Source organism: Colletes latitarsis, chromosome 3 (genome assembly GCF_051014445.1).
Source record: "Colletes latitarsis isolate SP2378_abdomen chromosome 3, iyColLati1, whole genome shotgun sequence".
NCBI classification, from domain to species: domain Eukaryota; kingdom Metazoa; phylum Arthropoda; class Insecta; order Hymenoptera; family Colletidae; genus Colletes; species Colletes latitarsis.
In genome coordinates, this window is record NC_135136.1 from 36,868,948 (window position 1) to 36,893,619 (window position 24,672).

The 24,672-nt window shown below is 42.1% G+C and overlaps 1 protein-coding gene across 19 annotated transcripts in view; it reads left to right on the forward strand.

The window, feature by feature from the left end:
- Dlg1 (MAGUK family member discs large 1) overlaps nucleotides 1–24,672 on the forward strand; it is a 687,637-nt gene that overhangs the window by 544,897 nt on the left and 118,068 nt on the right. For 18 of the 19 annotated variants that reach the window (XM_076762410.1, XM_076762413.1, XM_076762412.1 and 15 more), the window contains one exon: nucleotides 9,123–9,158. The exons of the other annotated variant lie outside the window; for it this stretch is intronic. In XM_076762410.1, the coding sequence (XP_076618525.1) occupies nucleotides 9,123–9,158 (36 nt within the window). The remainder of the gene's footprint in view (nucleotides 1–9,122; nucleotides 9,159–24,672) is intronic. 19 annotated transcript variants of the gene reach the window in all.

Here is a 24,672-nt window from a genome sequence, read left to right on the forward strand (position 1 = left end):
TCGTTCGATTCCATTATTCGCGCGAAATTACGCCACGGTATTGAGACGGTTTACGCGGTCCGACGTGCACCGATAATTAGCTCGCTTTTTGTTTATAGCTCGTTGCGATCGAACGAGTAACATTGTCCCGCGAGAAGAATTAATCTATCGAACCCGGGGTTCACCGATACATTAACTAACCGGAGGTACGCGTTCAATTAATTCACCGATAGCAGATACTTCATCCCGTTTCGAAATTCATATTAAATAGATCGGACCGAATATCGGCTTTTCATTCATAAACATTTGTTACCGCATTCTAGGCAGAGTTAATTACTTTCGGCGATATTAATTAAAATTAAGCGACGATCGTGCTCGTTCGCTTTGTTTAAACAGAAAGGAGGCTTCCTATTTCCGGACTCGATCGCGGTTGGATTGTTATTGCTCAATAATAAAATGGCAATTAACGCGCTGTGTTCTGCTACGGGTCGATTAGGTAGTGAGAAGAATTATTATTAAATTAACCTTCTACTAAATTTTAATATCATAGACAATACGATGAATGGAGGATCACAAATTCAAAATGTAACTAATATTCTAGCAAATATATCGACGTCTTGATCGAGGTGATCCTGCTTACGAGCAACTATATTTGCCAGAGGAACGATGGAAATGAAGGCATCGTCGAAATAATTTCTCCCATCGACGATTTCCGACGTCGTTGATTGAAAGTAACACCGGTCGAGATGATTTCTTCGTCGATGGTTTCCGGTATCGCTGATTGAAAGCAACTTCCAATTACGGTGAGGCGTCTACCCCCGTCGGCTGGCTCCGATTCTAATCGATTTAACTCATCTCCCGTTTCTGCTAAGACACGGTACGTACGCCCGATAATTGACAACGATCGCGTTCGTTCTTGAACTCCGTGTTTCCACGATAGATTCTTCCAGTTTATTGCTGGCAGCGCCTCGCGATAAAGAAGGCACGATAAGACGCGACGTACGCGTTATCTACGGTCCCCGTCGCGTGATTACGAAACATTCCTATGCATCTGTAGAGATACACGATAAAGAAACCCTTTTGACTCGTTATCGAGCACTACTTTCATTGATACCGCTCGCTGCGATTAGGATTCGCGTAGTTACATTCACGCTCGTTACAGTTGATATTGTACAAGCAGAAATAGAATGGATCTAAGCGATTACAAATAATTAATTCGTGTAATTTAATTTAGAATCCTTAAATTAGTCGGTGTCGTCCGCGAAAATCGATTTCGAAATTGCGAAGCATTCGTGTAGGATAAAAATTCGACGATTCCCGTAAAGTACGAAATATTGGGTTTCAGATGAAACGTGGGGATTCGTAAATTTTCCAAACGAGCTTGCAAACAAACTCTCGAGCCTCCTGCGCGCAGCACCGGACTGAACCGTCGTCCACAAAGCTTTTGATCGGATTTGGGGGTTGAAACGTTCCCCCGTGCGCGCGACGGGAAAGCTAAAAAGTACATTAAAGATGAAAAACCGACGGCGCGAGACACATCACGAAGATGAATAGCGTGTTATTAAATTTCACAAAGAATCCTCGATTAACCCCTTTGATTATTCGTTGGAATTCGTCGCGTTGTTTTATTTCCCTTCGGACACGACGCGTAACATTTTGCGAACAGTTCGAGTAATTTTCCTAAATTCTGGAATAAAATTCGTTTTTTCCTTTTGTCCGACACGTGCGCGTTTTTCAATTTCAAGTTTGAATTTTCTGCGGCAGTGCATTTCTCAGCGATCCAGCATCTAAATTGTATTTTTCACGCAACTTGGGAAGTGCGGCGAAAGAATTGCACCAGCTTCTTCGGTTTCTTCGTACCTGAAAGTTTACGTGTCGGCGGAGCACGGAGGATGGGCCGCGAAGGAACGGAAGAATTATATCCGGACATTTTTCAAATCTGCAGCAAGGATTTACCTACGTGCCTTTTCTGGTACGGGAGGATGAATCATATTTTATTCCAACGCTCCCTCAAGTTGTTCCCGAGTTTTAAAGTTGCCTGGCACACACACTATCGGACGGAGATTTCGCGAAACCACCGACAATTTTATTTGCGTCTTTTTTGAACCGTGCATGTAAATACGAACGCGTATTTTCGAAGCTATCGTATCGCCATTCTTTCGGAAATTCGAATCCACCGAACACCGGATCAGCTGTTTTTTTGTCTTTATCGGTGCTACATTATTTCTATTACAAAACAATTTTTTCGATCGTTCGATTACACTCGTACGATTTTATTTGTTGTCAGAGATTTTTAAAAACTTCCTGTTTTTCACTGAGGAAACAAGAAAATGGAATTAAAAATTGATAATTTACTGGGTTCTCGAACTACATGCACGCGACCCCAGATTTTAATATTATCCGAAAATATTTAATAATCTCATTTTTTTCGAATATTCAGAAAGTCGGGATGCACGAGTATTCTAAAGTTGAAAGCTCTCGAGGTGCATCATTTTCTTGCTCTTGACGCAGTCGCCGGATAATGTTGAGTTTATTCAATTTTTTTGTTCTCGCGCGGTTGATCGAAATCCACGGTGCAATTCGACGACTTTGACACGATCTAGCCCTCGGTGAATCTGCCCGACGAATATATGAATACTTATGAATACCCCGTTTCGTCCCTTCGAGAGGCTCGAAATCGATATTCCATAAATGTGTAAATGTAACCGAATCCGAATCATTCCGTTTTCTAAGGAGACTACCTAGCAATGGCGTGGGCCATTGGGAGTGTATTAACGCCGATAGCGGGGCTAGGCCCTTCAGTTTTATTCGCATCTGCATCTGCAAATCGTCCCGTTACGATTTTTCGCTTTATTCATATTCATCGGGCGCGTAGGAATCCCGAGAAAATTAAACGAGCACGCAATTAACGCGTTTTACAATGAAGTTTCAATTTAAAAAATATTGCCAACTTCAGATAAAGAGGAAAATAGAAAATTGATCCGTGAGAAATCGTTTTCACTCATTCGAAAAAGTTCGTATTCTTGCAAGTGCGTTTCCAATCTCCGTTCGAACCGGTTTTTGTGCTTCTGTGAATATTTACACGCACGGAAGTCTCGAGATCCTCAATTGTGTTTATCTTTTACGTAATGTATGCGACACGAGGTAATACTCGGTGCATGCTAAGAGACCGAGATAAGATAAATACGTTTCGAAAACCGGGCGTTCCGTACTTTCGAAATTATTCGTGATCTTCCCACGAGAACTCGAAAATTGCAGGGTAGAAGCGAAGAGTTTGGTTGTTTTAACGAACGAGGAGCACACAAAAGTTTTTATTCGTTTAAAAATATCCGTCAGTTAACAGAACAAATCTGTTTCCAGCGAACAAAGTACCAAGGGATGGACAATTGTTTCTACGAATTTTATTACGGTTCGGTTCGTAATACCCGCGACTCTGCAAAAACGCAACAGCTTTAAGGGAATACCAAATGAAGGAAAGGTTTCTGCAAACGAAAACTTTTTAGAGATCTTTCCCTGGACTCGAACCAAGCTAATTTTCTGTCTGGGGAAGAACTTCTCTTCCGGCGAAAGATAACGAACAGCGTATTTTCGCGACAGTGCACGCGCAAGCTCTGCGTCAACATCGTTTGGAGGGGAAAACTACTAAAACTCAAATATGAATTACGCGGTGCATTCGTAAGAATCCGAACGAGAGATTGGCGCAATTACGAAAACAAAAATTTCTTTCGCGCGACGATGATTCGAATGTCCCGCGGGCGAGCAAAAAGTTTTCGAAAAACGCGGAAGAAGCTTGCGGGCAAAGCTTTTAATTCTCTGGAAGACCGGCCCGGAAGTGGGCTCGCGTAGAAGCTAATTGAATTTCATATTCCACCGCGCATCGCGAATCGAGAGCTTCCGGCGACGGAGTGCCTTGTAATTAATTACCATTCAGGCTTGCTACATCTTTTCTGCCGTCGCCTCTTCTGCTCACTTTTTTCTCGTCCACTTTTCTCAGCCGAACAAACGTGAAACGCGATGCTCGATTCGAAACTCCCCGAAGGGATGGATCGTCCAGGATCTTCCTGTTCGTCTTTAGGGCAAGCTAGCCAGAAGTGAATCAGACGTTAAATTAGTTTTTTAAAAAACATATCGATTGCACTCTCGTAATAACGGAAACGAGCGTCGTTCGCGCGGAAAATTAGATATTTGCGTGAAAAAAGAATGGTGTCAAAGTCCGGAAATTGGTATAAATAACTGTTCTTTTTGGGGTAGAAACGAAAAAAAAATGGACGTCGAGAATCGAACTGAGATTTCTCTCGTAAATGGGGAAAACTTGAATGCCTTAATTTCTTCCAATTAAAGAGTATAGTTAAAGTAATTGAAGGATCGTCTATACGAACGACTTGATCGTCCATTCGGATGGCTAATGCATTAAAACCTCGTTCGTGAATTACTCGAATGCCCTGTTATTCGATCATGACACGTTCTTCTAGAATACTTATCCTTCTGTAGTTTTCTGGGACACATTACAGAAACAGGACACGAAATAATTCATAAATTGGAAAGTACATTTTCCGTGGGATAAAATTCTATTCGTTCTTCCACCTTATTTATGTAATTCTCTAATTATCTAGTTCGAGCAGATCGTTATTGTTCCTGCACACGAATGTGAACAGTTCGCTCGAAGATCTTACGATACTTTCACGTATCAGTGAAAATACTGTTGCAAATTTATTCCGTACCATCTGATTATGAGACCGTTGAGTAATAAGACCATTATTAGTACTCGTTTCGCTGTTAGTACGTTTTATTTTTCAACCGTGCACGAGCTATCGTATTTCCTGGCTGGGAACGTCGCGCTTTTCCGCGTGAAAATCCGAAGATTAAATTTCACCGGGATACCCAGGGTTTGCGTAGAGAGACGAATATATATATTTATAACCCAAAACGGGTAAAATGTTTATTTAGGTAAAAATGTCGAACGACGTATGAAATTCAATCGTAAAATGAATCGTTTCTCTTTATAATCTACCTGTTGCTCCAAGGTGTAATTCTCAGCCTTATTATTCGTGCGATGAAAGGAATAAATTTATCTCGAATTTCAAATCATTCATCGTTGGAAGCGCGTGTTCTCTCCGAATATTAATATTTATAAATAGTGGTGTGTTATTGAATGAAAATAATTTTATCGTGCTTGCCTCGTATGCGCAGTTAGTTTAGCTCAACCGCGAACGCTTTGCCATGAATATGATGGAAGTAACGTGTGTTACACGGCGCGTGATTCGAGTGTATTCAGTTTCATCCGCGTACATGCGCGAGTGCCTTTGAATATTTCCTATATTCACGCACGTTCCTGCTGATGTGCGTTGGAGTGCGTCAATTCATATTTCGCGTGGCAGGTCTATGAATAACAAGAACGACGAGATTTCGTCGTAAAATACCCCGGTTATCGGCTTTCCTTTCCCCCGAAGAAATATATCTGTTGAACGTTACGTTCCCCTCGATACTTTTCCTTTCTCTCTTTCAGAATTGTTCTTCTAAGTGACTATTTTTCTCTTTTCGCGTCGACGCCTCTTTGCAGGAATTCCCACGAAAGAAAACGCGGTTCCGATATCGATAGTGATTTCTTTGATCTCTAAGAGAAGCACAATATGGGGATTAAAATTTTTATTCGAAACTCTCGCCTGGAAAAACAATTAAATTGCTTCCTAAACTTTCAATTTCTGTCTCTAACTTGCGAAATAAAATGCTCGTAAGTGACGTAAATTTGAACATCGTCGCTTCATGAATAACCAAAACCGTCGGGATTCCATCGTGAAGCAACCGTATTATCGTCTCCATCCCTCCGCCGGGGCGTACTTGTTGAATGAACCATCTTCCCGATTCTTTTCAAGATCAGCCACTTCGAACCGGCCGGCAGTCGTCTTGGTCTATTTTCAGAAATTATCCCCCGGTGGAATTGGAGAAGCCTTCCCCATCGTCTTTATCCGAACGAGATGAGAAAAAGGGGTGGTCGATGGCTGTAGGGGCGGCGGGAGTGATAGGCCACCTTTCTCCCATCACGTTGCGCCCGCCGCAAGACGTTTTTCATTGTTCTCGACGTACAAAGTAAGAAATACGGAGGAAATTACCTGTCTGCTATCTTTACTCTATTGTTATTTCGCGGTGCTCTTATTTATCGTCGTGATCGAGTTCCGGGATACGGCCGTTTGATGCCCGTGGAAATGCTCGAACCCATCGAAGGGGAACACGGATGATACGTAATCGACGCTCTGTACGATTCCAAGATGTTATACTTCATTGTGTTAATGAAATTTGAATGGTATATGGGAATCGAAACGAAACAAATCTCGTACTTCCGTGAGACAGAGATATTAGAATCTTACGATCGTACGCCAAAAGAACGGAACTTTTCGTGCATACTGATCGCCGAGGAAAGTTCATGTTGCATGAATTTTATTTTTTTAAAATAAATTATTATTTTCGCTTTCCTTTGTTCGAGCTTACATGAATGTTTCAGTAACACGAGATTGGAATTAGATACACTATACAGGTCGTTCAAATAGAAGAATTTAAAACCGTATAATACCTGTAAACGTAGACAATTAGTGTCCAGTTAACACAGGTATGTAAATCAAACTGTTAGAGTAATTTGCAGCTTTCGGTGCCTGTAAACAGAGTTTTCTTTATCCATGAAATATCTAGAATTCGATAGATAACAGATGAGTAAAATGAAAATAAATTTATTCCTGACGTTTGTTAATTAATTTTTGTATAAGAAATGACGGATTCAAAGTGGACGTTGAAATTTATTGCAACTCGAGGCGCCGAATTCATCTTTTCCTAGATCGTCCCGCATAAATGCCTACACGTCGTCCAGATCAGTCACATAAATATTTAATAGTGGGAGGTTCGAATTGGGTACTGTATACACAGACGCGGGGCCAGTAAATTTCCCTTTCGCGTAATGGTACCCAGCGGAATCGTAGGCGTTCGCACGTACGCAACGGGCGCACAAATCGATTCAAGTTTCAATAAATTTCGATTAGAATTGGCCCCGCGGAGAAACAGAGGGACGACGGGACGAGAACAGGGGTGGAAAACCGATGGAAATGAGGGGATGGTGATTCATTTCGATCATCCCGTCGAGTAGCTGCAAAACCGTGGTTTCTCCCTTTCTTTCTCGCGCCGTGATAACGAGCCGCATAAAGTTGTTTTATCTTTCGCCGTCCCAGCGACGGAAATCTTCCCTTCATTGTTACGATCACTCGTTTCCGAGTTAGGGAATGAAATATCCCAGGCGGGATGCCATTCATCAAAACAACCGCTCGACACCGGGAGCCACGATGAAAGAGCGAAAATTTCTTCCTGCTGATAGGCAAATAGCAAAATAAAACGTTTGTTCCTCGACGTTACATTTTTATATTTTTTAGACATTCGAAAAAAGCAACTCTAATTATCGTTGCAAGTTGGATCTCGATCGACGCGTTTCAACTGACCCGAAAATTCATTTTGCTGCACTTTTCGGCCGGCAATTTAACGAAACGTATCCCGATTAGCGACATTCCGGCCGCGAAGCTCAGTTAATCTTTCGTTAACGAGCAGAAACTGCACGCGGTTTGTATCAGCGTAACACTGTTGGGACCCATTAATTAAATGAAGAAAAATAGACGCGCGTGTGTTTGGGAACGAACCGATAACCGGGGTAAAATGTGTATCGTCTACCAAAATATACTAAAATAGACGCAGATAGTTTATAAAATAGATAATTTTAAACATCCATTTTGTCCATTTTCTCCAAGTATATTGTCTCGAGAATATATTAAATTATAAACACGTTGATCGCGTTGAAGTCTGTTCACTATAAAATATTTTACATTCATTTTAAGTACGTATTAAAATTATTAATTAGATCGATATTCACGGCAACCACGGAGTTGCTTGAATCGAGTACAATGAACTCGTGACTAACGTGTTCTTTACGCGCTTATCAAGTACGTTGACACGCACCTAGCTTTAACTTTCCTTTGAATCTACCATTTGGAATAGATTTACATAATTCGAGGAAAATTAAAAGTAAATTAGTTCTCGTTAAATCGTCCTCATCGTTTGAACTGTGAAAGAAACGATTTTTCGAAATAGCCGAACTCGAACCCGTTAAGTCGAAAGCTTACGGAACGTCAGTTTCCTAAACGATTTTAAAAAGTTCGCCTCGCGGCACGGGGACTTCGACCGGTTCAATCGCGAAGTTCAGTTAACGCGTTACAATTTCTTTGCCAGAAATTTCCAAAGCTTCGTTTCGCCCGTTAGCTCGGCGTCGCTCGAACTCAGCGACAGAAAAATAATTTCCAGGGGAAAGCTGTTTGGTATTCCGCGACGAAGCCCGTGGAACTTTCCCATTTTTTTCTGTTGTGGTCCACGGAGACCGTAGGCGTTCCTCGTCCAGAAAACTTATCGCGAGCGAAATCGTTTCGAGATCGTACGGTTCTCCGGAGACCAAGGAGCGCGTTCCACGCTCGCCTCTTTTCGAACTATCGAGATTCCTTTTATTCCGTCGCGACGAGGCGCGTTCGACGCCCCTTTTTAAACTCCGTTCCAATCCCTCTCGCAGGGCAAACGTCATTAAATTAAAATCCAGATTCGTCTCGCGTCACTTTCAATCGACCGAGATTCAATTAATCGATGTTCCGGTTTTTGAAAAACATCGACTACGGGACAGGTTCGTTCTCATCTGCAGTATTTTTCCAGCGAAGAATATTCTCCAAGTCTCTCCATTATTGAGCACAGAATAATCCGAATGAACTCATTACTCAGTCCGCCATTGTATCGCGACTCGCAGCTTTCGTGCCAGGTTTGAGCCCGTGGAAGGGAATGCCTCTTTGAAATTACATCTTGTTTCGTTTGAAAGGAAGTTTATAGTTGAGTCTGCGTTTGATCCGACTGCTGACCCCGTGGTAGTTGTTCTTTGCGCCCCTGCATGGCCCCTTTCCGACGCGTGTCATCGCATGACAGCATGATTACTCCCGAGGAATTTGTATCCTCGACGCGTCGAGCGACCCGGAGCCTTTGCCGAAGCATGAAGCTCTCTAGAAAGCAAAATAAAAAAAAAAACGAAATTCCGTGGGGATTCCTCGGTCTAATTTTCTGGGCACTCATTGTTGCAGGCACACACGCCCCTTCTTGCGGCTGACACGAGACACGTAAGTAGAAAGACGTCAACGCGAACGAGCGTGCACTCTTGCCTAAATTAAAACGGCTTTGACGGTCGAAAACGGTTGGCTTTTCCCCGTGCATCGTGGCTTTTTTTTTTTTGTTTTATTTTGTTACATCCTATTTTTCAGGCGAACGTTGCACCGCGCGTGTTCCGGTTCGCCGGAAAAATATTCGTTCCATTTGACGCGTTTTCCCCGTCGCGTTGTTCGCTAACGGTTCGAACAAATTCACGATTAAATATCGCTGGCAATCTCCAGCCCGGAGTCCCGGCGACACCCGTGCCATTAATTCCGCAATTAGCCGCGTTACACGCTGCACTCTAATTTCTGCAAATTGCCCTTTTCGCCGGGCCCAATATGTAAATACAAATAGGCGTTATATTTCAGTCTTTCGGTGGTCCGTTCTCAGACGATTTCTCTTCTTAAAATTACTGATTCTATAAAGAATTATTCGATCATCGCACAAATAAGCAAAGTGTACCAATTATAGACACATTTTTCAATAGAAATTTTCTTCTTTTATAGAGTTAACGTTTCAATAAAAAGTCACTTTCGTTACTTACGATTCGACTTAATATTGTATTGAACCGTGTTTGCACTATGTACCCATAGATAACAATTAAAATGTTAGCAGGAAAGTTGATGAATTTCTGCATTGACGCAAAAGCAGCGTTATCGTATCGATTTCGATCATTATCGCTGGTCGCTTAATACTCTGCTAGCAGATTCATCCGTTTCAGACAAATTTGTGTAGCCCAGGCATTAGAGGAATCGTTGGATTCTTAGAAGCTCGAACGATCATTAAGGGTTTTAATTGATTCGGGAACTCGCTTCGATACGCCGACGCTTTGAGTTTACCGTGGCATAATTAGAGTTTCCGCGTAGTCGGAGCATCGTCTTGCGAATTGCGCGTTCACGTGCAAGAAGACGCGACGGATAATTATTTGCACTCGAGACATTAGCGTTAATGATCGCCGTGCGTAGCGTTTTAAGCCGCAGACAAACGTCTTCGTACGATGTGCTCTTCTCCTAATGAGTTATTGATCTTCAGACTGTCGCGATTGTTGTCGTGCCACGTTTCGCGCCATTCCATCGTACAGAGTGTCGTTCGATTTAACCGATTTTTTATAAAGCGTGAAAATCAAAAGAATTCTTGGAGGAATTGTTTAACGAGAGATTACGCGAGCGCGGAGAACGTTTGGCGGGGATTTGCAAAATTAATTTCGCCGACTATGTAAGCAGCAGTAGAGAATTGCGTGGCGGAGAAAATGCAACAAAAGGAAAATTTAAATTTGTCGGGTTTCGGCTGAAAACCGGGATGCAAACAAACTTGCTTGCACAAGAAACGATATAGGAATGCAAGCCATGCTCTTCGCGTTACGCGGTAACGCGTTAGTAGTTTCCATATTTCTCCTGTAAATTAAAAACTAAAGTGAATTTCCCCCTCAACCCATTTCTGCGTTACGATCGATACATAGTCTGCCTTCAAAAAATATTCATAGAGTTCTTTTTCATGGAGAACGACTCTCTACCGCGTTTCTGCATGCAAGAAATTTTAAAGCAATCAGTATTGTTTACGTCTATCAAATTTATACAAAGGACTTTTATATCTGTGTACATGAAAATAATAAAAATGTTCTCTCTCAGTTGAGAAAAGGAACCTTATTAACGCCTTTATTTTTTGTTGGATAATTTTGTCCTTATCATAGGGTTGTTTATTCGCAAGCATCTCGGTTCACCGCCTCAAATTCGTTATGTTCGGATCATTCAAACGCGGAGCTAACACTCCCTTTTCACGAAACTCGACAGCCATCCTCCCCCGCTGCTTGAGCGGAAAGATTCATGGCGGGCTTCATTCGATTTGCAGGATCGTTTGAAATTCAACGAAGATGGTACATACTTTACCCGTAGATTGTAGCGGGTGAAATGAGGGAAAGGGGGATTAAAGAGGTTCGAGGGCAACGCGAGTGAATACCGAACTTGCCAAATCGAGTAAACTCGGCTCCCCTGGTCTTGTAACTTTCTGGGATAACCCCGACCGTCGACGATTATCTTTCTCGTTCCCAGACCTCGTTCCCTTCTCGGGGACTCTGGTCATTCATCCTCTTTTTCAACCCCTTTTAGCGTGCTTTAGATCCTGGGGAAATTGGATCAATTCGAAAGAAAATCCGAGTTCAGTTTATTAATCGTTCTTGGTAATTAGCTGTCAGATTTAGTCGCGGGGGTAACTCGAATCTTTCGAATATCCATGCATATATCAAGATGTTGAGAACATATTTTTTAATCCTTTATGTCCCAGAGAGTTAAGGGTTGCTTTGGTCATTTTGCTTTCCACGATTCTCTTTCTAATTTGATTGTCGGACCAACGCATTCGAGTTTTCGATTCAGATCGATAGTGGGTAATGGTCGTCAGCTTTTTCTGTCGGCGAATGTACTAGATTTCGCTTATTGGTGGTCCAGCAATGGCGCGCGTTAGAGTCCAGCGGCGGTAAGAGGTCATTGGCGAACCGCGCACAGTGGTTACCACGTGGTTGCTGCTCTTCATGTCACTTCCTGCGCTTCCAGCCCCTAGAATTGCATTATGGTCGACCGGCATTATAACGGGACGCGTCGTATAAATCACATAGAATGACGTGAGCGCGTCGGTGTCTGTGCGCGTCCCTCGGCGTCCACGCAAATTACCGAGATTAGTTGCTAACGACGGATCACGAATTGGCTTGCTGGACCCGCTAAGGGCACCTATCGGCCCTTTGGACACAGTTAAATTGAAGGAAACGAATGTCACTCCATCTCTCCCTCTGTATTTAATATCACATCACGCGCGATATCGTCTATTACTGTCTCTTTCGACAGAATATCAGTCGTAGATTTGTCTGATCTTTAGTATCAATGGATTATTGTCGAGAGAAATAGTCTTTTCTTTGTTAGAAATTAGAGTAAAAGGATTCATAGTTTGAACCATCTTCGTACACTCAACGCGAAACGTGACAGAAATTTTATAACAGCAATTGCGCCCCTTCGTTGGTAATCTGTACAAGCTGGATCGAAATTGCAACTATTAAGACCCTTTCTCCCAAAAATGAAAGCCATCGTTGCAACGAGCACTTTGCAGCGAGGATTTATCATTGTCTCAGTACTTTGGGCTTTAAAGCTGTAACAAAGTAAGATTCTTTGGTAACTAATGACCGCTCTTAGTTAATTGGTCGAGCGCTTAAGCGAACGCTAAAATTTGATATCGTCCTTTAAAGGGAAACAATGAAATGCTGCAGCCTTTTATGTATCGAAATGGATAGAAGATTAATCTTTATCGTTGGTAATATTTTTTTTCCCCCCCGATACAACTCGTTTTATTAATACGTGGTCTGTTATTTCTTATTTTTGCGCGTAGAGTACGTGGTTACGGTTACAGGACTCACGGAATGAATATTAATAGTCCACAACGTAGGTATTACGAATAATTACGTTTTTCCGTCCATTGGAATGTACGTCGCCGCGCGCAACACTCTCGTCCGAAGAGAAAATATCGGAACAATAAATATAGTACGTTTCTCTCTATCCACTTGCTCAAACTGTTAATAATAATACCGTTATTTTCAATTCCGTTATCGCGTACATGCGATATTAATTAACAACGACAAAATAATTTGATTCCTCTGCATAAACAAACAGACACGATGTTTATATGCGCGGATGTATTTATAAAAGTCATTATCGTAAATATGATTGCACGAGCTGTTTCCAAATTATTAACGAATAAGTTGCCGTGCCGTGTAGCGTGAAATAATGATAACAAATTTAGCGTTTGAAATTGTTGAACAATAGTCGGTGTCGACAGACGTGCGTTATTGCAACTTTGAATTGCATTTGTTTCGTCACAGTGCTCTTTTAAACGAGCAATCGGTTATCTGAAATTCTTTAGACGATTATTAAACCTGTTCGTCCGTTACTTGAGTTTTCGCGGCGCAATCTAATTACGAAATTGACGATTAATAGGAGACATTACGTAGCCCAATCGATCGGAAATATTTGCATTAGAATTAGACCGCCCGCAGCTTAAACCTCATGTGCACGAGCAAATAGCTGCCTCCCCGCAAGTACATCAACTTTGGCTAGCAAATAGTGCATCGATGCATCGGGAACGTTGCACTTTACGTGACGTTTCGGAGACTGCAAGAGAAATTTCAAATCTGCAATGGTTGTAAATTGTGGACAGTATAACGCGATGAAAAATAAAACACTTGTGTCTGCTGTATCAGTTTCGGATTACTTGTCACTCGATAAGAGGATGTTGACTTTATTTTATCGAAGCTCGATTAATACGCTTAATCCTCTCGAATTGTATGTAACTAATTGAGTAGGAATTCTTTGCCCAATCAGAGTCGTTCTATTTTATGGATTTTGAATGGAGCACGCAATAAATCATTTATTGGTTTTCATGTTCGAAGATTGATAGATGTATGCGTATCAATCATTTGAATATTAATTAGCAGCATGGATAAGTCCAAGCGTTAATAACTGCGATTGATAATTGGGACACATTCAAAACAAGCATTTAATTTATGTTTGGTTACTAAAATTATTTTGACTGTTATTAAAAAAAGAATGCATACAGTGTTCATAAATTATACATGCAAAGAATCATGTTTTAAAAAGGAAAGAGTACTGAAAGAATTGGTATCTTTTCCAGAACAGGGTAGAGACGTTGGAGAATAGTTCAAAGCGTAAACGAGTCTAAATGGCACGTGAAAGTGCACGCATTTTGTTTAGCTCCGTTTGGTTGTCCCCCTCTGTGTCTCAGTCATTCGGACTTTTAAAAAGCACCTAACAATTCCGGCCAATTTATCTTCGCGAATTCGCCCGGAAGACTAGGAAGACCTGTACGTACGGGTCATTCGAAGGAAAGATAAAGTCTAAAGAGACTTTGTTCCGCGTCACTTCGCCTTTTAAAGTTCTCGGTGGAATTTTTGTTCCTGTGAAAAATGAGACGATCCTCGCAACTTCCTCGCAGCTCTATGAGCGTTCATTTCCATTTTATTTGCACTGCTCGAGTGCCGCGTCGTGATTGATTTACGTGAGGGGACTTCAGGTTCGTTTGTTCCAAGTTTAACGATATCAACTTTTAATTTTCCCCGGGGACCGTGAACGAGATTGTATCTGGAGCTGATCGTGGGAAAGGGGATAGCACGAGAGAGTCCCGAAGGAGCCAATTTTCTTTATCTTCTCGTCGCGATGTCCAAACGGTTTTGTTGGTCCGTTCTCGTGTGTCGCGATTAGAGTCCGCGAATATCCACCAAGATCTCATGCACGCTTCGAGGCATTGTCTGCAGACGTATACCGAGAAATTTTATAGAGACATTTCGCAGACCCAGCGGTACGATCTTTCATCTGTTTTTTTGATTCAACTAAAAGTATCGAATTTAGCCAGGAGAACGTGTTCCGAATTTTCGTTCGGTTTATTTTGTTTGGGCGAAATATTGCCACGACTTCCAAGGGATTATTAATCAACCGAGGCTTTTATTTACTATAAAGAAACATAGTAGCTCGTTGCTGTAAGCGTTCCCGATAGCGTCGGGAGCCAAGAGGAACGCGCCATTATGGCCGCGTGGATCTCGGGATCGCGAGCATGAAGTAAGATCGTAAAGTCTCGGGTGTAAACCGTAAATGGTACGTGCCATGGCGGAATGAAGCTCGCCGTTGAATCGGAAGAGGAAGACCTCTCGTCGTTCACTTCGACGATCCTCTATAGAAAACAGGGATCAGAGGGAACGAGGGCGGTTTATTCCACCCCCGTAAAGCACGGAACGCGGCGCAGTAAACTTTCGTTGGGAATTACTGGCCGAAAATGTTTGGAATGCTGCACAATCAAGTAATTACATGCAGCATTTGATTGTTTCTCTAATATTAAAATAACAATTACACCAACCGGAATAATCAGGAATATTGCCTTACATTTTATCTTTGATAATATACATATTGGGCTCTACGTGAAATCCTGCGTGATCATTCGAGATTTGTCGATTCTTTTCTATTAGCTCGCGACGCGCGTGTTTGTTTACCGCGAAATTTTCAAACGATTCGAGAGTTCAGATTCGGATGCTTGAAACACCATAGCGTGAATTCCACCGTGCAACCCGCGTCCGACGAGTTTGAAGGTTTAATCCCCTGGATTTCCTAGATTCTGGAATACAGGGACGTAAAATCGATGACGAAGTCATTAAACGGATCCACCCTGTGTAAGCAGTGCTTTGACAGAAGGGGATTGGGAAACTTTTACGCGGCGATTTGGTAGGTCGACTGTTTACAGGCTGAAATACGGTTGGCTGAAAGATGGCCCGAGTAGTTTAACTTGCAATTAGATAAGTAGCAGGAAGGATGCAGTCTCAACGCATTTCCGTCGGGTATTTTTATTAAGACCACAGACGAGGTATACGAGTAAAACCTTGCATCTTATGGACTTTCGTGGCCCAATCTCATACCTACAAAATAGTATTAAACAACATTTCCGGAGAGCGTCAAATAAATTTATTAAAAATCAGAAACGAATTTTTTAAGAAAAATCGACAGAAATTTTTCGGTGAAAAAAAAAAATTTCAAATCAATCTGGAAAAATTATTTTTGGTTGCGGGGGTCGATTACAATCATTTTTGGTCAATAGGTATACCCCCGAAATCCTACGCATTTACGAGAAAAAAATTCTTTACCGAAAATACAATGTCTGACCATACCGTTGATTGCTTCTACTGAAATTTCATACAAATCTTTAAAACGTCATAACTCCTGAACGGATTGGACGATTTTAACGTTTAAAAAAGCAAACTACGCGTATTTTGGTGGAGAATATGTACAAATCGCAAAAATATTCGAAAAGTTTGTCATTGACCCCGCAAAATGAGAAAAACCCCATAAAAATGGTCCAATTTTCAAACTGCCATAACTACTATAATAGTGAATATATTTCAATGAAACTTTTTTCTGAAGTAGAGCCCATGTGTGCCTACAAAAAAGTATTAGACAACTTTTCTGTAGGGCGTCAAATAAAATTACTAAAAATCAAAAACGAATATTTAAGAAAAATCGACAGGGGGTAGGTGCCTAAATTTTTCGGCGAAATTGAAAAGTTTCAAATCATTCTAAAAAAATTATTTTCGGTTGCGGGGGTCAATTACAGTCATTTTTGGTCAATAGACATACCCCCGAAATCCTACGCATTTTCGAGAAAAAAATTCGAGTAGGTGGAATTTTTCGACGAAATTAAAAAATTTTAAATCGTTCTAAAAAAATTATTTTTGGTTATGGGGGTTAATTAGAATCATTTTTGGTTAATAGATATACCCCCGAAATTCTACTCAGTTTCGAGAAAAAAATTCCTTACCGAAAATATAATTTCTGACCATAAATGATACCCCCGAAATTGTTCGAGAAGTTGTTCCTTAATCCCGTAATTTGTAATTTTCAATCTCTTTATGTCCTCTTTTAAAAAGTACATAATTTAGAACAGAGTCATAAAATGAATTCTGTAGCACGGCAAATAATTCCACATTTAATTCGATCGAAATCTCGAGAGTAACTCTTAAACCAGATCGTTTGTTGGAATGACAATCAACCGCCCATTTCCATTTATTCATACAAAGAGGGGTACAATTCGGCAATAATTATATGCCATTCGTTTCATTCAAACATAATTATATAACATTCATTATAACCGAACATAATTATACGCCATTCATATTTAATGCTACTTTTAATTATATTACCATATTTATGATTTCGACTAGTGCACTCCTAATACAATTCACATTGCATGTTTCAGTACCCCGTGATTCGTATCGAATCAATCGAATAAATGCTCGTCCACCAAATCGTTTTCCGTTAGTTTCTATGTCGTACAAGTTGTATTCTATAAATATTTCGATAAATTTTCATAAGCCGCGTTCCGCGGAAGCTCGTATGCATGCATGGGAACGGCAAACAGTTTCGCAAAAATAGGAAAATGGTCAACGAGATAAGACAGGGGCGATATTAACGGTAACCCGACGCAAGGAATTGTAAATTTATTCCGAGATTGTAGTACACGTCAGCGTGCCATCGCTAAAGATTCCCCAGGTCCAGAAGAATTCGTGTCTGCATTATGCCGGTCACGTTCGCCTGGTTTTCTTTCGGATTTCTCCCTTCCTATCGCCCCCTATATCCACGTTCCTCGACGCTGAAAAAGGGGTTGTCAAACGCTGCCTGCAACCCTCTTTCGTGGACGAAATCTCCGAGCAGCTCGTTTATCGTACTGCACTAGACAACAAACGATTGACGATAATGGCGATTGTCGCAATCAAACTTTATCACGCGTAGAATAAAATTATCACCCTTTCACTTAAGCTTTCTTCTATAAAAGATCCTCCATAACGTTCCATATGAACTGCAAGTCTTCGATATCCCAAAATACTCGTACCTCGATAAATGATACTTTCAGTAAACGTTAAAGGACTCACTTAATCTTTCTTCTATAGAAAATTTCATCCCCCGTAACGTTCCATATGAACTGCAAGCCTTGCAGTCCTTCAATATCTCAAAATTAGTCCAAGGTAGTCGTTATAAAATACTCGTACTTGAATAAATGATACTTTCAGTAAACGTTAAACGACTCGAACGTCGGAAATTAGGACAAATGGGTCGGACAAACTTTCGGTAACGACTTTGTCCCCGACGTTGGATAGATACGTTAGGATCTGACTGGAAAGTCACACGGAGTTTCGAAGGATTAAATGGCATTCTCTTCTAGCAAATAATTATCCGAGTCGCGGAAACTCCGGGTGTAACGCCAGGATCCGTTGCAAAACGTTGCACATGAAATTACAGATGCTCGCGAGTTCGGCGACTTCGGATCCCCCAGATTTGGTAGTTTATCGCGCGCGATAGAAGTCCTGGCGTCCCGTGGATTAGCCCGTCAAAGTGCCTCCCAAGAAATTGTCTGCTCGCGTAATGCCCCCAGAGCAGTGATTTGGCGGTTATGTTCAACTTCGTTAACCGGAGAGGAAGTTGCTTGCGTTACTGTCTGCGAGTTAAGAAGTAACTGGCGGTGCATCTAACGACGACACAACCGTGCCGAAGTAACGAGAAATTTTGAAGGGGCATTACTCCCGTGATTAAATTCACCAACGCTGGCGTTAACGGCGACGACTGTTTTCTCGAAAAATGTTTAATCGTTAAAAATGATCGTCAGAGCTCCCTTCGAGTCGCGTTGCTCGAAAATTCCTTTTGACCGGGGGAATGGAGGTACGCGAGCACAGAATCGACGAGTATTCTACGTGCGATTTGAATTTATAAAATTATGTTTATGCGTGCTACTTTCGTACGGGGAATTTGCATAGCAAAATACGCGGACTTACGAAACGACCTAATATTTAGTAGCGTGTCGTATGAGTAATGTATCTTGTGTACGAGAGAGGAAGTCTGGGAAATTATGCGCGTCGCCAGGAATGATGTACAACTGCCAGAAATACTTGCGTCTGGTAAAAGGGAGACGCAAAGTTTAATTATGCTTAACGAATCGACGACAATATTAAGGGATCTCCCAGAAGCCACCTCTTCGCAATTCCATACCGCGATTAAGATGTTCGGGATCGTTCTACGCGGCTAGAATTTCGCGTCGTGTAATTAATTCACCGTAACATATTTCTTACATCGTGGAAAATTTTCGTTATGAACCGTTTCGTTGTCGTTGGAAGCCTTCTAGAAAACATACAGTGGGTTTTGAATTTATCGAGAACCAATTAACTTTAATTGAATCCTTAATAAAGCAGACAAACGCAGGAAAGATCGAGTTCCTTTCTCGTCGATACCAATTATTGGCTCTTTCGAACGACCTAATCCTATTTCGATTCGCTCGTGCTCGGATCATTTTTGAATCGCCAGGAAGTGTTATTCCTTTTCGAACGATATTAATGGTCGAACTAATGGAATATTCACGGTAAATTAAACGCTTCGATGGAAACTTCGAAAGAATCGAATAATTTTTTTAATCAGTTTATCAGTTAAATTACCGTTGACATTTTACCCCTTTCAAGGCGCGAAACCCGGACCGCGATTCTCTTATTTTCATTTTTGGTCTTTGTTTTGTCGCGTTAATGCAGCGTGCAGGAAACACTGTTAATGAATGTACCAATATCGCTATCGCGCGTGGCTTTTTTCTCCAACGACTTTATGCACGGTACCAAACGAAAATAAAAACAGAAGATAAGTAAAAGAAACTTTGCATTTTACAAAAGCAAGGTGAAACGGCGTGGTACAACATACTATTTAACTTTGGAATTTACGAGGAAACTATGGCCAGTTTGGAAGCTTTTGTTGCGGCAAAGCTCTCGAAAGTCTTAGTCTTTGCACGTAACATGCGGCCATCGATGTGTTTGGTTGAATTTTTCTGCGAAAGGGAACGGTAAAAGCTGGTAAAAGCTTCTCGCGGCAAAGAATCGTCAAATTAGAAGCACGGATTTTCATTAGTAGAATTCTAAACAATCGAAACTTTTCGCGTAGCGAGCTCGTTTGTTTTTGTTCCGTGTCTTATTTGTGGCCCGTTTGTTCCCTGTTCTTGGTTTTCCCTTGTAAAGGGATCAAAACGTGGACGATGGCAGTTCGAGGGACCAAAAGGTCGCGCCGAAAGTTCACGGAGGAAGTCTGAACGTCGATGCTAAAGTCATTAGGGCGAAATTATATCAGTCGATCGAGACGGTGTGCTCGAGTCTTCTTCTTGCGTTTCGGCTGAAGGGTACTCAAGTTTTCGCTTCTCGTTAGGTCGTCGCAATACAGGTGCTGCGTCGCGTGGAATTTGAACGATGGCGCACGCGACTACGGTAGAATTAAATCCTTTCTACCGAGACGAGCTTAGAAGCAATTTGTGCCGAACTTTCGTCCATTTGCAAACGACTAACGAGCATCGGGACGTCTCTAACAACGAGTCGATCGAAAATACCCATACGCGACAGTCGCGTGTATTTTAAGGGATTAAACTAAGCGAACTTTACGCAATTTAACACTAAAGTCAGCTACGCGATATCGAGACGAGTTGTAAACTCGGTTAGAAAGCGAAGAAAAATAAGTAAAAACCTGTCGGTGGCAGGAGTGGTGGCTGAATTCTTCGTTTTTAAAGCTTGTACGGCGGCGTTAAAATTATTATTCTTCCCGCCATTTCCTCCAGCGTTTTCAGGCTCTCAGCCATTTACGTACGTCGCCACGTTCGTCGAAAAACTTTTTGTCCCTTCCCGCTTAATTTGCCCCGTCTCCTCGCGTTTCTTAATTGATCTATGAATAAATTAGCCCCGGATCCGCGGGAGAGACCGTCGCCGCGACGTCGCGGGCTTAATCTTTATTTATGCATCGGGCAATGGGCTGCTCCGCGAAATTTCGTCTAATTTAAATTAATTAAAGCCCTTCGAGCCTCGAACCAGCCGACGACGGATTTCCTTCTTTTCCATCCACGAATCCCCGCGTTTTTTGCAGACGTTCGTTGTATCGCGGAACGGCCGTCACAATGCTCGCGCAACGAATTGAATTTTCAACTTGACCGTTGAATGGACGGGTCGATGGGACGTTTCAAGGCGGAAACGAACGGCGGGCTTAGTTTAGAATTTTCGCAGTGGAACAATTTACTAGGAATTAAGGGTGTTGGTAAAATTTTTCTACCCGGCATTCGAGAAAATTAGTCATTTTAAATAATGGAATAAACTTTATTCCGATTTTTTTCGATTCGTCAGAAATTGAGGAGCTGTTCTATGGATTTCGAAGGATCAATTTATGGGGAAAATATTTTTGATCGTTCGACCGAAAAAAAAAAAAACGACTATCCGTTCGAACGGTCCGCCATGTTTACGACGCAGCGACCCGGGTCTACAGGTGTGTTTAATTTGCGAAACTCGGCTAAACCGGAGATTTACTATTGGTCGCCGCGTTCTCTGAATCCAATGTTCCGGCGATCGTAAATTTTAACGATAGTTGAAACACGCGTGAAGCAGAGTCCATGATCCAGTAGACGTGGGGGTGATGCGTAAATAAAACCGAGCGTGTTTCAGTCGGTCTGGATTCTCTGCGAGAGCCGTTGAGTGGAATTCGGGGCGAGGAATACGTACGATGACACCCGGGATCAGTGACTGTTCTTTGATACGTCATCGTTTATTCGAGATTAGCTGTACACGTTTCTGAAGGTCGCAAAGTGCATTAATGAACTCGAGGTACAACTACCATGGAATTATTCAAGGTCTAGACTGTTATTTAATCCTTTTGAACGTCAAACAGACCTCACTGACAGGAGATAAACAAATAACTCGAGTCTCGATCGTTTACGTAACTCTGATTTATTTTTCTTCTTTTAAGATTCGCAGATCGACCGGAAAGAAATATTTATTTCTCCAACTTTTTTAGATCTCGAGTTTAGGGTGCTCGATTTCCGTGATGTGGACGTGGAATTGCTTTACAAATAACGACGCTTCGTTAATTGAAAGAGTATGCCTTTGATAGATTCTTGTCTACCGTCTGTATCTGGTGACCAGACCCTTTGTCCAGGGTCCTGCGGTTTTCCCATGCCGGGAAATTGGACCTTCCGGTGGGTAATACGATCAGGAATTAATTGATCGTCAAAACCCCTCGTCTGCTGGGACCAGCATTGCATGTAATAACGACCGGTTGATGAACACAGGCTCTGGCGGGCGGCCAAATCGTACCGTGATTTCGATTCGCGTAATAATTCAACGTTATTTTAAATCGTTGGAGCATCGGGGAAATATTTTGAATAACTCGATCACGACAGCCTGCCCGTGTAACGTTGCAACGTTTCAGCTCTAAACTACCGTACGCCGCGCCGAAAAGGAACAAAAAGGAATTATCGCGTTACGCTAGGCGAGACGCGAGCGGAATATTTAATTTTCTTTTTCAGCGTTAAGCTCACCGTGAAAAAAACGGTCTCCGGGTTAATGTTATTTGTGTTAATTCGCGGCTCGACATTAATAACGTCGCCTCATTTTATTTCGTAACGTTTCGGCCCGTTCGTACGTTTCCGGCATTAAAAATTCTTTCGATTATTTCGACGCCGTTCCCGGAATTTTTTCATTACTCGGAGTGCGCGTTACCGCCGTATTTGCGCGTTAAATTATTGGAATATCTTGAAATACAGTGCACGCGTAATATGAAAATATTTAAACGTTTTCGCGTCGCGGATGTTTAATATCGTTTGCGCGAACCGAAAATACGCTCGGTACGTTTACGATTTTTGCCCAACGTTTTTACGAACGCGACGCCGCAATGTAATCGCCCGACGCCCGCACGGATACCTTTAATTTTTCTAACGCGAAATGCTACGCGCTCCGAGAGGGGAATTCCTCGTTGATTACCTGAAGGATCCGCCGGAATAACCATTAGGATATTAATGCGGCTTTGCCCGTCCATCGTTTTGTTCGAGATACGGGCAGAGAAACGAACGGTTCACCGTTTGCCAAGCCGCGTGTAAACTTTTTGCAATTTCGCTCGGGTGTCTGCAACGCATCAGACTGATTGCGATCAGCGCACGCCAAGCCGCTGATAGCAATATGGTTTGTTACTACAAACTAAATACATCGTTAGCAGTCCATTGATCGAACGACGCTCCGTCGAAAATCATTCTTGCTTCTTATCGATGAAAAGTAAGTAGCATTAAATTCGACGGAGATTATTTAATGTTAAGATTACGCGAGTTAAAGTGTAGACCTAGTTATGAAATAAACATTCGTTACAAAAAAACTCTGCTCAGAATAGGTTTGTTAATTTCTTCCGGCCATCCAGGTGTGTTCATTCCTTGGTTATAGACAAACATTTTATAACTTTCCTAGAATCCCTATCAAGGATTTCTCCATGCACTTTACGTGCAATTGTGATTGTGTAGTAAATCCATTATTTTTGATCCGAGAAACGTGGTTAGAAGTTTTCTGGGGAGCTCGGTAAGCGGCTTGGGTGGCTCCATTATTAAGGTAGAAAAACAGACAGCGGCTGGACAACGTTTTTCTTTGGGATAACGCTGCAATTAGTCCGCGCAGTCGGTGCCAGCCGCCGCGATAGAAGCTTTCGGTATGGCCGGAGCGGGAGGTTCGAGGAACAACGAAACACAGCAGGGCATAAAGTCCAGTGGCGATTCGACGCCTCGTAGTTGGAGTTTCTCCAATTTTCCTAATGCGCTCGCGCCTCGTCGAGTGGCCACCGGCAGTAGTTTCGAGTTTCGAGAACTGCACTTGGGCCCCTCGTTTACCTCTCGCCTTGGATCGCGGAGCAACCAAGGCGGATCTCGCGGGCAAAACTCGAAAACTCTTTTCGTTTCCCCCTTAAAGACCGCCCCCTTCGACGAGCCTGGCACGCTGCCGGACGTCCGTGCACATTTTCGCGACCTTTCGCGGGACCGTGCTATTAATGGACCGAAATCGCTCTACCGAAATGGGAAAATGAATTTTTACCGTGGATTTCGAAACCGCTAATACGCGATCGACGCTAATTTTGGTGGCGGCGCGACAAACGACGACCTCGCCAAACGCTAAAAAAGAAATTAAACGTGAATTACTTGATCATTTTTTTTGTCAATGTAAGTCCACTGAAAAGGCTCGAGGTTTCTCTCACATTAATTGAAAAATATGGCGGAGCCCATCGGTTCGTTCGGTATACAAATTGGTTCGAAAAATCGATCTCTTAATACGACCCAGGAAAATCCGTTTTAATTCAATAATTCCACGATGGGTTTTATCTGACCATTCATGGCTATTACGAAAATGTGTAATGGCGTTTCTGATGAATCCTCGTTATTAACGAGCATAGGCGTAGGCATGTCCGAGTTTGCAGTGAATTTTATTTAAAATCATTGACGAAACAGATCTCTGGCGGGAGGATTAAGGGCTTTTAAATGTAATCGAACAGTCGCCGATGTAAAAGTAGATTTTACAACGAAAGGTTTGACTTTAGGACTTACGTTGATCCAACGCTTTTTACTCCTCCCTGTGAGCACTCTAAGCCTCTAAAGTCCTGGACCCTTTTTTTATCACTCTGTATATCAGGATCGTTCGAGCAGATGGAACGCCGTATTCCAGTCGGGCGTATCAGTCTTCTGTGTCTTCGTCAATTTTGACAATATTGATTTACGATTCTCGCAGAACATTGGCGATAGTCAGTTCGATACTACAGGAAAGATAAATCCAAGTTTGTCTATCTTCCTGAGCTCGCGAACTCAAAAGCTTCTGACTCGTTTGTTTTTTATTATAAACGAATCAAACATTTTTAAGAACCATTTTTGGCGAGCACAACTTAAAATGTAATTTGAAGAAAAATGATCCTTGCGCGTACGAATCGGTCTATAATCGAAAGCAATATAATTTACAACCACGTACAGTGGCGTAGGCTGTCCGAGTGCTGGAAGATGCACCACGACGATACGCTCTGCATACCCGTTTCCGGCCTCGCGACGAACGCAACGGGACACCGAACAGCCCAGCGTGAACCTCGTTGCACA